The sequence below is a fragment of the Myotis yumanensis genome, unplaced genomic scaffold (genome assembly GCF_028538775.1).
Source record: "Myotis yumanensis isolate MYYU_CA2020_CCGP unplaced genomic scaffold, mMyoYum1.0.hap1 SCAF_3, whole genome shotgun sequence".
In the NCBI taxonomy this organism is placed as follows: Eukaryota; Metazoa; Chordata; class Mammalia; order Chiroptera; family Vespertilionidae; genus Myotis; species Myotis yumanensis.
In genome coordinates, this window is record NW_027223754.1 from 199,276,203 (window position 1) to 199,292,589 (window position 16,387).

The window sequence follows — 16,387 nt, forward strand, 5'->3', positions numbered from 1 at the left end:
CAAACTCATTTGCCAGGCCTTAGTAGTTATACTGGGCATCTACTATATAGTAATTCTGTTTAAAGGACCACAGATCTGGCCACAACCAGAGGCGTAAATTCTTCACCAAGCTCATGTTTCTTGGCTCTTTTTGACTTGACAATAGGAGAAAAGTTGTTTGAAACCATGCATATTTTCTATTAGAATTAAAGGAAGAAACTGTTAATGGGCATTACTGTGGATTTTATGTTAAAATGCTAAGAACTTTTAAAAGACTATGGAATAGCTTTTCCAATGATGAGTTTTACTTCTTATTCATAATTATTTGTTTTGTGTGCTATAATGTATTAAAGCCAAGTTGACCGGTTTTATAAATTATTGAAATGTAATTTCTCTTCCTATTTCTTCCTAAGGATACGGAGATCGATATTCTGGTGACAGTGCAGAACCTGTTAAAACACTGTCTGGAGCCCACGAGCTTCCTCAAGCCCCTCGCAAAACTCTTCTCGGTGATTAAGAACAAGCAGTCGAGACAGCTGCTTTGTACAATTTTCCAGGTCTGTGATACTCATTTCCACCTGAATCACCTTTGTGAGTGAGAGCAGGGAACCGGGGGGTAGTGGGCAGAAAAGTTAAAGTTTTATTCACTAATGTACTGTTTTCATTCCTTTTAGACTCTTTCTGATTTTGAGAGCAGGTTAAAATATATTACTGATGTTGTCAAGGTAAGAAAGAAAAACTTTATTTCTCTTTTGCTTCAAAAGTGTTATATCATTTTTGTTTACTTAAGTTTTATATATCTTCACTTACATGGTTCCAATGGCATGTCTCACAGCTTAATGCCTTTGATCAAAGACATCTTGATGACATCAACTTTGATGCTCGCTTCTCAGCATTCCAGACCATCACCTCTCATATTAAAGAGATGCAAACCGTGGACATTAACTACCTAATTCCAGTTATGCATAATTGCTTTTATAATCTGGAGGTAGGTTTTTGGTTTTTTTTTGGTTTTTTTTTTTTAATAATTAAATCTTTATTGTTCAGATTATTACATTTGTTCCTCTTTTCCCCCCCCATAACTCCCCTCCTCCCAGTTCCCACCCCACCCTCCGCCCTCATTCCCCACACACTGTCCTCATCCATAGGTGCACAATTTTTGTCCAGTCTCTTCCCGCATCTCCCACACCCCTTTCCCCCCAAGAATAGTCAGTCCATTCCCTTTCTATGTTCCTGATTCTATTATAATCACCAGTTCATTCTGTTCGTCAGATTATTTATTCACTTGATTCTTAGATTCACTTGTTGATAGATGCGCATTTGTTGTTCATAATTTGTATCTTTACCTTTTTCTTCTTCTTCCTCTTCTTAAAGGATACCTTTCAGCATTTCATATAATACTGGTTTGGTGGTGATGAACTCCTTTAGCTTTTCCTTATCTGTGAAGCTCTTTATCTGACCTTCAATTCTGAATGATAGCTTTGCTGGATCAAGTAATCTTGGTTGTAGGTTCTTGGTATTCATCACTTTGAATATTTCTTGCCACTCCCTTCTGGCCTGCAAAGTTTCTGTTGAGAAATCAGCTGACAGTCATATGGGTATTCCCTTGTAGGTAACTGAGTTTCTTTTTCTTGCTGCTTTTAAGATTCTTTCTTTGTCTTTTGCCCTTGGCATTTTAATTATGATGTGTCTTGGTGTGGTCCTCTTTGGATTCCTTTTGTTTGGGGTTCTCTGTGCTTCCTGGACTTGTAAGTCTTTCTTTCACCAGGTGGGGGAAGTTTTCTGTCATTATTTCTTCAAATAGGTTTTCGATATCTTGCTCTCTCTCATCTTCTGGCACCCCTATAATTCTGATGTTGGTACGCTTGTAGCTGTCCCAGAGGCTCCTTACACTATCTTTGTATTTTCGGATTCTTTTTTCATTTTGCTTTTCCGGTTGGGTGTTTTTTGCTTCTTTGCATTTCAAATCTTTGACTTGATTCTTGCGCTCCACTGGTCTGCTGTTGGGAGTCTGTTTAATATTCTTTATTTCAGTCAGTGTATGCTTAATTTCTAGTTGGTCCTTTATCACAACCTCGAGGGTCTCATTAGATTTCCTGTACATCTCATCAAGTTTATCGACAGACTCTAGAAGCCTCTTGAGAGACCTCAAAAGTGTGGTTTTGAATTCTATATCCAGTAGCCTGCTTTCCTCCGGTCCTGTCCTTTGTGGCCTGTTTCTTTGTCTCTGCATTTTTTTATGCTTCGCTGTGTCGATAGAGTGGCTTTTCGTGTTAAGTGTCCCAATTACCTGAGGTAGACACTCTTGGTGCACCCCCTTGTGGTCTTTGTGCGCAGTCTTGTTGTAGTTAAGCCTTGATTGTTGTAGGTAATTACTACTTGACCTCCAGGCCAACTGGCTGTGAGAATCAGCTGTGTCTGCAGTGGGAGAACTACTGTCCTCTAGGGAGGTGCTAATCTAGCCTTTGCCTGAGGCTATCAGGCAAATGGCTCTGTGCAGGGCTTGGGCGGGGCGGGTCCCATGGGATCAACAGGGCGGAGGAGGGAGCAGTTATGGCTGCTCTCAGTCCGTCCCCAGGGGCTCTGCCTCTCTGTCCCTGCAACCGCTGCAAACCTCGGAGGGACCAAAGCCAGACAGTCCCGCTTCTCCCGTTAGAGTCTGGATCCCTAGAGACTCGCCCGGATCTGGAGCTCAGAGTCTGAGGCTCCCTCCGGATTGAAACAGACAACCTCGCCCTCAGCCACCAGCCCGCGCCGCGCGCACTCCGCACCTTAGTATTTTACTTCAGCACTGCGCCTCCTCTGATTCTCGGTTCCTCCTAGTTGTAGAACTTACACTCAGCCAGCCTTCCTGTGGTTCTGGATGATGTCCGTTTCGTCTTTTAGTTGTATTTTTGAAGTGGTTGTTCGAGGCAGCAAACTCCGGCGTTAACCTATGCCGCCATCTTGGTTTCTCCCCGGCTTTTATAGCAAAACTTTGCCAATTATTTTTTATTGTTTTGATAATACAACTACATGACCTAATTTCTTAATTTGTGTTTTGAGGCAGACAAGGGTTTTTTAGTATAAAATTTCTTTTAAGTTGTGGAATATTTTGTTTGGCAAAGACCATATTGTTATTCTCATGATTTGAAAGACTAAGATCTAATATAATAATAGAGGAATATGCAAATTAGCCGGGACACTGTAATGTCACAACTAATCTATAAGCTTCGGAGAGCTACATTCCATATTATATTAGTGCATAGAATTATTTGGGTGTTTTCCTGTGTCCAGTTAGGAGACATGTCTTTAAGTGATAACGCCAGCATGTGCTTGATGAGCATCATCAAAAAGCTAGCTGCCCTGAACGCCACAGAGAAGGAATATAGAGAAATCATTCATCGTTCACTCCTGGAGAAACTGAGGAAAGGATTGAGGAGCCAGACAGAGGTATTGGGGTTTGTAGTTGTTACTTTTTCTCTTTTAAGTTTGTTATGTTTCTGTTTTTCTCTACTTAACTACTTAGAAAAGCAGTCAGGCCTAGTACATTTAATTAAAATACTTGATTATGTAATACTTACCAAACATTTAGGAGGGGGATGGGAACAGAGCAATCCCTTTTGATGTAGCTTGTTTTTATAGTGAGAATGTTTTACTTTTTTAAAAAAAAAAATTGATTTTTTTGTGTGTGTGGGTTGTTGTTTTTTTTGTATTATCTAGGAAGCAAATTCTAATAAAAAAAATTTTCTCAACTTGGTATTTTCAGAGTGTTCAACAGGATTATACCACACTGCTTTCCTGTTTAATTCAAACCTTTCCCTATCAACCAGAATTTAAAGATTTGGTACAGCTTACTGATTGCCATGACCCGGAAATGGACTTCTTTGAGAATATGAAGCACATTCAGGTAGAAAACATTTCTGTTTTTTTTCCCCTGCCTATAAAATATGCAGTTCACAGGTCTGTCTCTTTTTAAAAGATACATGTTAATTTTCCAAAAAGTTGTGAATGTCTTATTCTTGGTCTTCACGATACCAATCAAATTTGTGTAGGAGATGATCATTTCCTGGAGTCTGACTTCCTTGGTGGTATCACAAACCACACTAACAGTGCTACCTTTCTCTGTCATTTTTAAAGAAGCTTACTAGCCTTTGGATCCATTGTTAAACAAGTGCTATGGATTATGTCTCTGGAAGCAAGTCAAGGCACAGGTGTTTGCTCATGTAACAAGGACTGTATTGTACTTCTTAATCTTTCCATGGCAAAGGAATTGGCTGTAGGTGAGATTATTCAGTAACTAATTCATATTTTATCTAACTCATAGATCCATAGGAGAGCAAGAGCCTTGAAGAAACTGGCAAAACAACTAACGGAAGGCAAGATTGTGCTGTCTTCTAAATCTCTTCAAAATTACATCATGCCTTATGCCATGAGTCCAATTTTTGATGAGAAAATGCTCAAGGTAAGGCATTAAATCTAGAAGCTGGTAAATCTCTACCATGAACGCTTTCCAAAATGTAGATGGGGGAATGGCATCTAAATTTCGTGGCATCCATATTGATGTTGTCACCATAATTAGAAGGTTAGAAGAGTTTTAAAGCCTTAGAATTGTGCATGGCACATAGTAAATGCCCGTAAATTGTGACTGTAGTTTTATTTTTGCTATTATTAGCTCACAAAAGGCCAAGCACAGAATATTTCCCCTGTTAGCAATGATCACATTACTAAGATTAGCTGAGCAGTTGTCTTCCCAAGTGGCTCATAAGAGATGAAATAAAATAATAGCTACTTTTCTTTAGCACTACACCAGATACAGGCACTATTATAAGTACTCGAATACATAATATTACTTCTTCCTCAGCACAACTCAACCCTGTGTGGTAGACACTGTTATCACTATTTTACAGAACAGTAAACTGAGAATAGATGAGGTTAGGTAACTCTCTCAATGACACACCATTTCAGAACTAGTATTTGAACTTAGGACTGTCTTCGCCATTATGCTCATAGTGCGTAGGACAGTGCCTGGCACGTTGTAAGGACTTGATAAGTATTTACTGATTAAATAAATTAATGAAAGATAGTACCCAGAAATTCAAGTCTAATTTCAGCAATATAAGGATTTGTGACTTGAATTTATACTGGATTGATTACATGGTCTTATAAAAGGATAGATTTGCTCTGTTGTTTCATGGTATTAAAAATTTTTTAAAGAATTGCCTAAGTAAATAAAAGAACACTCCTTTAAATTCCAGTTTAAAGAGCCAGTAAATACAATCAACTTGGAGTTTGATGGCAATAAAATAAGAAAGAGATATAGATGGGAAAAATAAATTATATTTAGGTTTAGTTGGCGTTAGCATGGTATATCTTTTTATAGTCTTATTTTTAACCTGTGACTTAACACTTAAAGGCAGTATACTTTTAAAAAATATTTTATTGACTTCAGAGAGGAAGGGAGAGGGAGAGAGAGATAGAAACATCGAAAATGAGAGAGAATCACTGATTGGCTGCATCCTGCATGGCCCCTCCTGGGGATTGAACCCACAACCCTGGCATGTGCCCCCGGAATCAAACCATGGCCCCCTGGTTCATAGATTGACACTCAACCACTGAGCAACACTGACCAGTATACTTTTGAATGTTGAGCAGTGCAATATATAATTTGACATTTGTCAAATTTTACAGTCTGTAGGGTTGAACCTATCAGGGAGGTCTAAATGGAAAGAGTCTAAAATGTATTAATGTTTTTCAATTAAAGGAAGATGAATTGACAGCATCTTTTCTTAGGGGGTGGGAATGGAGTATAGTTTGAGTATTCTTTTCTATAACTGTTAATCATCTATTGTCTAAGCTTTTTAATGTACCACATTAGCTCTATATTTTATTTGCAAATGCTTGCTCTATGTTGATGCTCTCGATTTGTTTTACAGCATGAAAATATAACCATTGCTGCCACAGAGATTATTGGAGCTATTTGCAGACATCTGTCTTGGTCAGCCTATTTATATTACTTGAAACATTTCATTCATGTCTTACAGACAGGACAGATCAATCAAAAATTGGGTGTCAGGTACAGTCAAACTTCTTATTTTTATTAAATGTAAATTTTGGATTATTTACTGAAATCATTTTTCTATAATCTAATTTTACTTTTACATTGTATTAGTGAGGTTATGCTCATGTTTGTTAAAGTCAAAAATACCTAAAACCGGTAAAAGTAATTCTAATGTTTATATATGTTTAAATTGCCTCTCCTTTTTAATCATCAAATGATATTATTAAGCAAATAAATATTTCTCTCTACCATTTTTTAACAGCTTGCTAGTAATAGTATTAGAAGCATTTCACTTTGACCACAAAACTCTTGAAGAACAAATGAGAAAAATTCAGAATGAAGAAAGTAAGTTTTTAAAACTTTCTTAAACTATATTGCCATTCCATTTTTGGATACTTTATAATAATTAATTAAAGATTTACCCAGAGGAAATTCAACTTATTCCTTGTTTTTACTCTTGTAGCAGTGTGTCAGGCAGAAGTTAAAATGAGTATACTTGTAAAAACTTATGTACTAATAGGGAAGGCCAGTCTAAGTTATATAGGTGAAAAATCCGAGCTGTAGACTATTTACATGGAAATCCAGTATTATTGCCATCACATTTGGAAAGAGCAGTAAGCAATGAATGAAAAGGAAAGAGCAACAGTTAATGAAAGATTAAGTAGATACAGTAAAGAACACTAAAAGTAGATATTTGACAAGATTATAAATGGACAAGCCTCTGGCAAAGTTGATCAGTGGAAATAGAAGGCATAATTAACAATATTGGGAACTTTAAAAGGTCACAATGAAATGAAAAGGTAAAATATTATGATCTCGGTACTTATAAATTTGAGTACTTGGCTGAAACGTACAAAATCTAAAAACAAAATACAAAAACTAACTTTAGTGGAAATAGAAAAATCTAACCACTAAAGACATTAAGTCTGTAGTTAAAAACCTCATGAAGAAAATGCCAGCCTCAGACTGTTGTATAGGCAAGATCTGCAAACATTCAAGAAATGGATAATTTCAACCTTAACACCGGCTGTTTCAGGTGATTGAAAAAGAGGACGCCCCCATTAAGTCATGAAGTTGCTATAACTGGTTAATGGAATTTAACATATTAGCATACAAAAAGTATTGATCATCTAAATATACATAAGGGAAATATTGATTAAATTCAATATCTATGTATGATAAAAGTTAATATCAAGCAAAAAATAAATAGAAATTGAGTTAGCCTGTTAAAAGATTTCTTTTAAAAACCTAATACAACATCATAGTCAATAATAACGGATTAAAAGTCTTTGCTTTAAAACTAGAATGAGGCAAGGATACCTACTACGACTACTCATGTCGAATATCAGTCTAGATTCTAGCCAGCACAGAATAATAAGGAAAAGAATGAACACTCAAGTAAGCCAAAGTATCTGTCCTAATTGTTTTTGGCTAAAGATGTTGAATTATTCTAGCCCTCAGTTTGCATTCCTCTACATTCTTCCTCAGAATTTTCTAATTCTTTGATTCACGGTAAAGTCATTCTAGAATCACACTAATGAATAGAAAAGGCTGTGTAGGAACTATATGTGTTTTAAACAATTAATGTATTAAAGCCCTTTAACAGTATGTTTAGCCAGCTGAATCTGCATTTTGCATATGTAGAAACATTAGAAATTTTAAATACTTAATTTGCTTAACTATCTCTTCTTAGATATGACTGAAGTTTAAAGCATTTTTTGAGCACCTACTGTGAACTGGGATTTTATAGACATAATATCATTTGTCCTCATAAGAACCTTACAAGCACTGTAATTATTAGTTACCCAATATTTTTTATAAGAAAAATTAAGATTAAAAAATGTAAAGTAACTTTCCCAAAGCCACACAACCAGTAAACAAAACAAAGACTAATAATTCACATGTTTTGAAAGTCAATGAAGTATCAGAAATATATTTTAGGCGCATTCTAGCCTTCATCTCATTTAATCCTCACAATAGCCGTGCAAGGTGCTGTCTGCATTTTACTAGTGAAGAACCCAGAGCCCACTTGGCTTAAGGTAACTGACTGTGGTCACATGGCTGGTTAGCAGAGCCAAGGCTGGACTCAACCCACAATGATGTGCTGCCTGATTTTCTTTAATAAACAGAACCTTAATTGTCAGTATACTTGTCTCTATTCCTCATTAGACTGTAAGCTGTGAAAAAAAACAAAAAACAAAACCATAATCCCAAAACCCTCTCATTTACTGTGATTTCTTCAGCACTTATCTTGCCTGCCCATAGTTAGCGACTAGATGTTTTTTATTGGATGTTGGTAGAAAAGACTACTTTAACACAACTGTGTTGTTTCCTTATTTGATTTAAGATGCCTTTGCTGTTTACTAGATATGGACACAACAGAAGCGACTGAGTTGCCAGAGCCTGAAGCCATGGAATTAGAGCCAATGGATGAAGAAGAGATGGAAAAGAGATGTAAGAGTTTGTCAGATGGCAACGAAGAAGTAGGAAACCCTGACCCAGCTGATGGTGAGGAAACATCAGCTAAGGAAACCGAGTGTGTCACCAAGTCCTTCTCTTCCCTTCCTCGGAATAAGGAAGAATTGGAGAGAACAATTAAGAATATTCAAGGAGCCATAACAGGGGATATCCTACCCAGGCTCCATAAATGCCTGGCATCTACGGTAATTATTCTGCTTGGGGCCCAGCAGGTCTGTGTGAAGCAAGGTGTTTGTGGGGCCCTGTCAGCGAGAGGCTCTTAACTATTATTGATTGATGTCAGCGTTTGGATTTTCTTTTATCTCAACATTTCACAGTTCACTTTCTTTCTCCTCTAGTCATCTTCGGGTTCATCTCCTGCTGCAGCTAGGCAGTAATGTTCCTTCTTCATTATGATTTCACCTGGTAGATAATATGCTTTTCTATCTCTGAAGTGGATAGTGACTCCCATTTCTAAAACAGGTTATTAAAAATTACTGTCTGTCTCCCTTTTTTCTTTCTTGGCTACTTACCTGCTGTTCAAAATTATCTTCCCCCTGGTTAACAGGGATAACTTTTAGCAGTGGATTCTCATAATGCCATAGCCCTTCCTACTCAATATAAAACATGGATTGGCAAACTGTGGCCATAGGCTGAATCTAGCCTGTGGCCTGTTTTTGTAGCTAAAGTTTTGTTGGAACACAGTTAAACTTATGATTTACATATGGTCTGATTCTGCTTTTGCATTACTACAGCTGAGTTGAGTGGTTTCCACAGAGATCAAACCAAAAATACTTATTCTCTAGCCCCGTAAAGAAGAACTTTTGCCAACCCTTGGTGTAGAATATTAACTTGGTCATTTTATATCTTAGTAAATAGCTTCATTTGAGACACTATATTTTTTATGAACCAACAATGTCACTCAAACACTTGAAAGTCCCAAGTGATACATATTTTATAGGATTTTTGTATATTTCATAGCAGTCTTAACCCACAGTAGTGTAAACTTGGCTTTATTTTTTCTGATTGCTCCTTTGAAAAATATTGCATTGCTATTGTTTTTTCAATTTCTAAAGGTTTATTCTCAAACTGCATAATTTAGTTTGTTTTCTAAGGCATTACGCTTAGAAATGGACATCAGTTATGTCAAAAAAGCTTCTCTTTCAAATGAAAGATTGTAGTGTTAGTGAGTCCCTGATCTATTTATCTTCATTTTAGTTTAACCTAAATTTTTTCTTACAGACTAAACGGGAAGAAGAACACAAGCTCATAAAGTCCAAGGTTGTGAATGATGAAGAAGTGGTTCGAGTTCCTTTAGCTTTTGCCATGGTTAAACTAATGCAGTCCCTTCCACCAGAAGTTATGGAAACTAACCTCCCAAGGTATGTTGTGTGACAATCACAATAGTTCCGTGAAAATCACAGATTGCCTCTTTCTTCCTAACTTGAAAGTCTTTTATCGGGAAGAAGAGAAGTACTGTCACTATTTGCTGTGCTTGACAATCCTAATTCGGAAATCTGGGCTATGGGCAATGAAGAAAGAAAAGGATGTTTATATTTTTATTTGCTTCTGGGGTTTTTTGGTGTGTTTTTTGTTCTGTTTTTTTGATTAGTCATTTTTCAATTTCTCATTTTCTAGTATTTTGCTCAAAGTGTGTGCCCTCCTCAAGAATAGAGCACAAGAAATCAGAGACATTGCACGCAGCACTCTTGCAAAAATAATAGAAGATCTGGGTGTGCACTACCTGCAGTATATTTTAAAAGAATTACAGACTACCCTTGTCCGTGGTTATCAGGTAAACTGCATTATGTACTTTATTTTTAAGTTGGGTTGGAGTTTTTATATTTGCGGTTTGAACACTCTTAAGTCATGCTGCTTTGGGCCTCTCTTCAGTATAGTTGATCCCCTTAGATAGCTGTCAAGAATAGTCAAAAGTTTCTATCAGTATTTTTTAAAGCTCCAATATTTGATTTTTGAAAAAATCCTTCTAGGTCAAACTTATATAACCTGTCATTTTTCTCTTAATTCACTTCATGTCAACTTCTGCATTCTCTGAGTTCTTAAAAAAATCTTGTTGAATACATATTGAATGTATTGCAACAAATGTGAGCAATAAAGAACATACACATCTATTTAAGAGTTGAAACAGTGTTGGGCACTGAGCATACAAAAGATAAATCAAGTACAGCTCTGTCTTGAAGGATTTAGTCAAAATATAAGGGAGCATCTACAGTATTTAAATAAGTAGCCCTTTAACCAACTGTTTTTCAAGCCCATCCCATCCTATATAATAAAAGGGTAACGTGCAAACTGACCCTAACAGCAAAACGACTGGGAACGACTGGTCACTATAATGCGCACTGACCATCAGGGGGGAGATGCTCAATGCAGGAGCTGCCCCCGGTGGTCAGTGAGCTCCCACAGGGGGAGCTCCACTCAGGCACAAGCTGGGCTGAGGGCTGCTTGCAAGTGCAGCGGCAGTGACAGGAACCTCTTCCGCCTCCTCGGCAGCACTGAGGAGCTTCTCCTGCCTCCTTTGCAGCGCTAAGGATATCCGACCCGTCCCCATGGGGAGCGGGTCTAAGCCAGCAGGTGGACATCCCCTGAGGACTCCCGGACTACCAGAGGGATGTCTGACTGCCAGTTTAGGCTCAACTCGCCCCCCCCCCCCCCCAAAGAATGGGCCTAAGCTGGCAGGTGGACATCCCCCAAGGGGTCCCAGACTGTGAGAAGGCACAGGCCAGGCTGAGGGATCCCTCCCCCCGAGTGCATGAATTTTCATGCACCTGGCCTCTAGTTATTTATTAAAATAATTAAAATAGGGAGGGGTAGTAAAGGGTAAAAGGGGTCAAATATGTGGTGATGGAAGGAGATTTGATTTTGGGTGGTGATCACACATGCAATATACAGATGACTTATAGAATTGTATATCTGAAATCTGTATGATCTTATTAACCAATGTCTCCCCAATAAACTTAGTTAAAATAGAGGACATCTGGTCATGTAGACGCTACCAAAATTGTACTATTCGGCTGTCATTCTTCATCCTCCCAAAAGTATTTTTTAAAATTATTTAAAGCCTCAGGAAACATTTCAAATATGTAAAAGCACTAAAAGATCACAAGTAGATACATATGAAACTATGCCTTTAAAATCCAGACTGTGTATGGACAACCCAGTGTGCTTCCTTGGCCTGTGATCATTATCTGATGTTTACCCTGGAAGCAGTATAAAGAATCAGAAAGCTTGAGAGCAGCGCAGCGTAGTGATAGGGCTCTGGTGCCAGCCCGTCTGCTTTCAAGTCTGACTGCACCACTTCCTACACACGTAATCTTGAGCAACTTACTTGACCTGTCTGGGCCTCAGCTTTCTCTTAAAAAATGCTGATAACACTGCACCTACATCAAAGAAAGAATGGGTGAAGATTAAATGATTCCCTACATGGGAGGTATTAATATGTGCCTAGCCTGTGGTAGGCTCTTAGGAATGTTAGCTCTGGTTACTCTTGAGGGCAAAAACTTATTTGTGTCCTTCACAGCGCGTTATGTCCCAGCTTTGATTGCATTCAACATTGGCACACTCTTTAATTCACAGGTTGGTTTGTAAAGTTCCAGGCTCTGTGCCTTCATACAGCCCTGGCCTGACTTAGTCACAGTAATCCTAAGCATGGTCGTGTGTTTTCCGAGCAGCTTTTGTACAAAATGACTGTTTGGTCAAAGGATTTTAGATAGTGATATAAGTACGTGTCATTTGTCAAAGCTTCTCCCAGCAGTAATGACAGATATGTACCCGAGTGCTCTCCTCGCAGCAGTTCTTAGCTCTTACTTTTTTCTAGTGTGGTGTCTTAACTAGTTATACCTTTTTCCACATTTCATTTTAGGTCCATGTCCTGACTTTCACTGTTAACATGTTGCTGCATGGCCTCACCTACAAGCTGCAAGTCGGAGATTTGGACTCTTGTTTAGATATAATGATTCAGGTAAGGTTTAGAGAAAGGAATTCCAATTTTTTTTAAATAAGCCAAGGACACCAAAAAGTCAGTTTACAAAATAAGAGAATAATAGCCTATGAAAATGAAATTAATGTTCTGTCTCATATCTTAGATTAGCAGGTTTAAAAAGCTAAGACTCAGGTGAAGTGAGCTGGTGTGCTGCCATTGTTTTCTGGAAGGAAAATTGGCATTGAGCAAAAATTTCAGCCACTTCAAAATATCTTTTTTAAAAGAATAATCGGAGTTGTGGTCTCAGGTTTATATAAATGTTTATTTACCAGAGCTTTATTTATAATAGTGAAAAATTAGTAACAGTCAACTTTTAAAATTGAATCATTTGATAATTTGAGGTAGGATTTGGAAGAGACTAAATTTTTTTTTAATATATTTTTATTGATTTCAGAGAGGAAGAGAGAGGGGGAGAGAGATAGATACATCAATGATTAAAATCATTGATTGGCTTGCCTTCTGCACGCCCCTTACTAGGGATCACCCGCAACCTGGGCATGTGCCCTTGACAGGAATTGAACCTGGGACCCTTCAGTCCACAGGCTGATACTCTATCCACTGAGCCAAACTGGCTAGGACTGGAAGAGATTAAATTTGCTACACAACATTTTGTTCATTATTTTAAACTGCAGACACTAACACTTTTGAATTAAATGTATTAATATTGATTACTAAGTTCAGATGTCATGAGAATTCTTACAAAGAAATTAAGCAGCTCTTTGGTGATATCTAAAACTTCTCTGCATATTATGCAGTTATATGAATAAATCGGTGCAGTACAGTAGGTACTTGAATAATGTCATTTCATTATAACACAAAATTTGTGCAAGGGGCTTGGCCCCCGCCACCTCGGCTTTGTCCAGAAGGTCATCCAGTCTAATTAGCATATTACGCTTTTATTATTATAGATTACTGAGATGTTTGTATCTGTTAGCCTGTGGCACAATGGGTTTTGTTATGCGTCATTTTGCTTAAGGTTGCAGAACCTATCCACAACAATGAAAACAGTTTTCTTCTTTTGTTTCCCATTAGTATAAACCTTCAGGTGTTTCTGTATTTGTTATTTAGTAATTGGTTCCTAAACTACATTGAGAAAAGTGAACTATAATAGAAATTTCTTCCATCTAATTTCAGTCAGTCTAGCTTGCTTTCCTTGATTTGGATATGCCAATGCTCTTTTCAAAGACTGCTTATGTTGGCATATCTCGCTGAATGTACCTAACTGCCATTTGACCTTTTTCTTTTAAAGATTTTCAACCACGAGTTGTTCGGTGCCATTGCTGAAGAGAAGGAAGTGAAGCAGATCCTCTCCAAAGTCATGGAGGCCCGAAGAAGCAAGAGTTACGATTCTTATGAAATCCTGGGCAAGTTTGTAGGAAAAGATCAGGTTACAAAACTGATCCTTCCGCTAAAAGAGGTGAGGACCTGAATGCTGCACAGGGATCTTGAAAAGAGCCTGGCAGGGCAAACCTTGCTGCCCTTGATCACCATTTCCCTGGTGTAAGGACACCAATACCGTGTGGCCACTAGTTGGCAGCCCTGAGTTGAGCGTTCTAACCCAAAGTTCAGAGTCCCTGCTGTAAACCCTGAGATGCAGGAGGAAAGACAAGAATCAAAGAGTGGGTGAATAGTACATCTGGGACCAGTCAGCAGCTACGAAGGTAGCCTTTGGAGCCAGACTGCTTCTCTCAGAATGCCAACAGGAAGAAAACTGGCATTTGTTGAACATACATAATGTTCTAAGCATTGTGCTTCGTTATCTGTTCTAATCTGCACAACCACCCTGTGAGGTCTATGGTACCTCATCTTAGACACAAAATTCAGGCTCAGGAAGGTAGAAAGGAACAAAGTTAAGGAGGAAAGTCAATCTTTCTGATCTGAAGCTCACATTTTTCCACTGTTTCTTTAATGCCTCCTATTGGGCAGGGACTGTAATTCACCTCCCTTCATAGAGTTCTCTGCCTATTGCAGGGGTGAACATTCAATAAACATTATTCTTTCTATCGCTGTTATATGTACTAAGACTAGAGCAAAAAGCACTATCTAATGGCATGAGTTAACTATAATTCCAAATGTTTTGGTGCTGGATTAACTCCATAGTTGCTCCTAAAATGCATTTAGCCTGATCTATGAATGTTAGCTATGCTTTGAGGATGAAAAAGTCAACAGAGCACATATATTTTCCATGTGTATCATCAAATCCCTCCAAGGAAATGACAGTTATTATTACCAGGTCTATGCAAGGAAATGGCTTTAATGCACCTGGAGGGTCAACATCTCACAAGTGTCACATCCTGTCTTCAGCTGTGTCCTCGGGCCTTACCCACAGAGAGCAGAGAGGGGCTGCAGGACACCTGGGGCACCCACACTGCTGACCCTGGTCTTCTCTGGGGTTGAGGTGATGGGTAAATTTGACTCTGTTATATCTGTTTGAAACCTTATAAGAATGTTTCATTTTTAATTAGAAAAATTAGAACAAAGCCCAGTGCAGTTCTTTGTTACCTGAGCATGACATTTGTGTTTGCCTCTAGATCTTACAAAATACCACGAGTTTAAAACTGGCCCGGAAAGTTCATGAGACCTTACGCCGAATCATTGCAGGACTAATTATAAATCAGGAAATGACAGCAGAATCCATTCTATTGCTCAGTTATGGTTTGGTCAGTGAAAATCTCCCCCTGTTAACAGAGAAAGAAAAGTAAGTTTGAAAAACAAAAACTCTCATTTAGGTGCTTGTTTCTGATAAGACACTCAGTTTTAAATGGTTTAATTTAAAAATTTGCTTTAGTAAAAAAAATATTTATCTAAGTTATAAGATTTGTGGTGTTTTCTCTGATGTCATTTCTGTTTGGGATGTTGATTGAATCAAAATTAGGTAGAGTTTAAATATCCTATATACCTCTTACTCTGAGAGATTTAGATCTTGAATCCTAATAGCAACTCTACATAGTACTGTCTTTACTTCACAGAGTAGCTGACCCTCTTCACCAATCTACTAAAGGTGGTTTTACCATTTAAATAACAGGACAATCTCATTTCACATACCCATAGTTTCTTAGATTAGAATCTGAGCTCCCTAATGCCTTGAGATTAAGCACCAATTTACAGTTCTCTTTATTTTACAAAGCATACCATAAACTACTTGGCAAAAAATAGGAGCTCAATACATATTGTTGTTTCTAAGGAGATTTAGATCTTAAAAGATTTAAAAATGCCATACTGGTAAACTTCCTTTAGATTTTGTTTCTGTGTTGTTCTGAAAGAGACTCCTTGGCACTTGTTTTCAGACATCAAAGAAAGGGAGTGTACCCCTGCTGTTCATCTGAATTTGGGAGTGTCCTCTGTGTCTCATGGTTAAGGGAGAAAAGACCCCTCAGCAAACAACACATTAGCTAGTGCTCAACTCTCATCCCCAGAGAGGGCCACAGTAGCCTATGTGAACGCAGCATTTATTTTTATTCCACTGTGATTGACAGAAATCCAGCAGCCCCTGCCCCGGATCCACGTCTGCCACCCCAGAGTTGTCTTCTGCTCCCCCCAACTCCAGTTCGAGGCGGGCAGAAAGCTGTTGTGAGCAGGAAGACCAACATGCACATATTTATTGAGTCTGGGCTTCGGGTAAGAATTAACCCTAAAGTGAGACTCACTGCACGTGGTGGGTCTGTGCCTTTTCCTGCTGCTGAATCTCTAGTATTGCTTATTTCCACTGTAAATGTTTTACTCTAAGTAAGTTACGGAATTTTTTTAAGGGTGCACTGGTCCATTTACTATTTATATTGATCTCTTCCAATACTTACTTTGATAATGTAGCTCTCTCAGAATTGATGATTCTGACTTAATATTATTATGGTTTCATTGTTGCTTTGCCCATTAGTTTACACCTCTAAACTACTGTGAATTCTTTTAAAAGG

At 38.1% G+C, this 16,387-nt stretch overlaps 1 protein-coding gene across 1 annotated transcript in view; it reads left to right on the forward strand.

The window, feature by feature from the left end:
* Nucleotides 1-16,387, forward strand: part of UTP20 (UTP20 small subunit processome component) — a 90,373-nt gene that overhangs the window by 59,916 nt on the left and 14,070 nt on the right. The window contains exons 33-47 of the mRNA XM_070410906.1: nt 393-536; nt 654-704; nt 815-967; nt 3,256-3,411; nt 3,728-3,868; nt 4,286-4,423; nt 5,895-6,034; nt 6,282-6,364; nt 8,387-8,682; nt 9,719-9,858; nt 10,115-10,271; nt 12,357-12,455; nt 13,726-13,893; nt 15,008-15,174; nt 15,953-16,094. Coding sequence (XP_070267007.1) covers nt 393-536; nt 654-704; nt 815-967; nt 3,256-3,411; nt 3,728-3,868; nt 4,286-4,423; nt 5,895-6,034; nt 6,282-6,364; nt 8,387-8,682; nt 9,719-9,858; nt 10,115-10,271; nt 12,357-12,455; nt 13,726-13,893; nt 15,008-15,174; nt 15,953-16,094 — 2,175 coding nt within the window. The remainder of the gene's footprint in view (nt 1-392; nt 537-653; nt 705-814; nt 968-3,255; nt 3,412-3,727; nt 3,869-4,285; nt 4,424-5,894; nt 6,035-6,281; nt 6,365-8,386; nt 8,683-9,718; nt 9,859-10,114; nt 10,272-12,356; nt 12,456-13,725; nt 13,894-15,007; nt 15,175-15,952; nt 16,095-16,387) is intronic.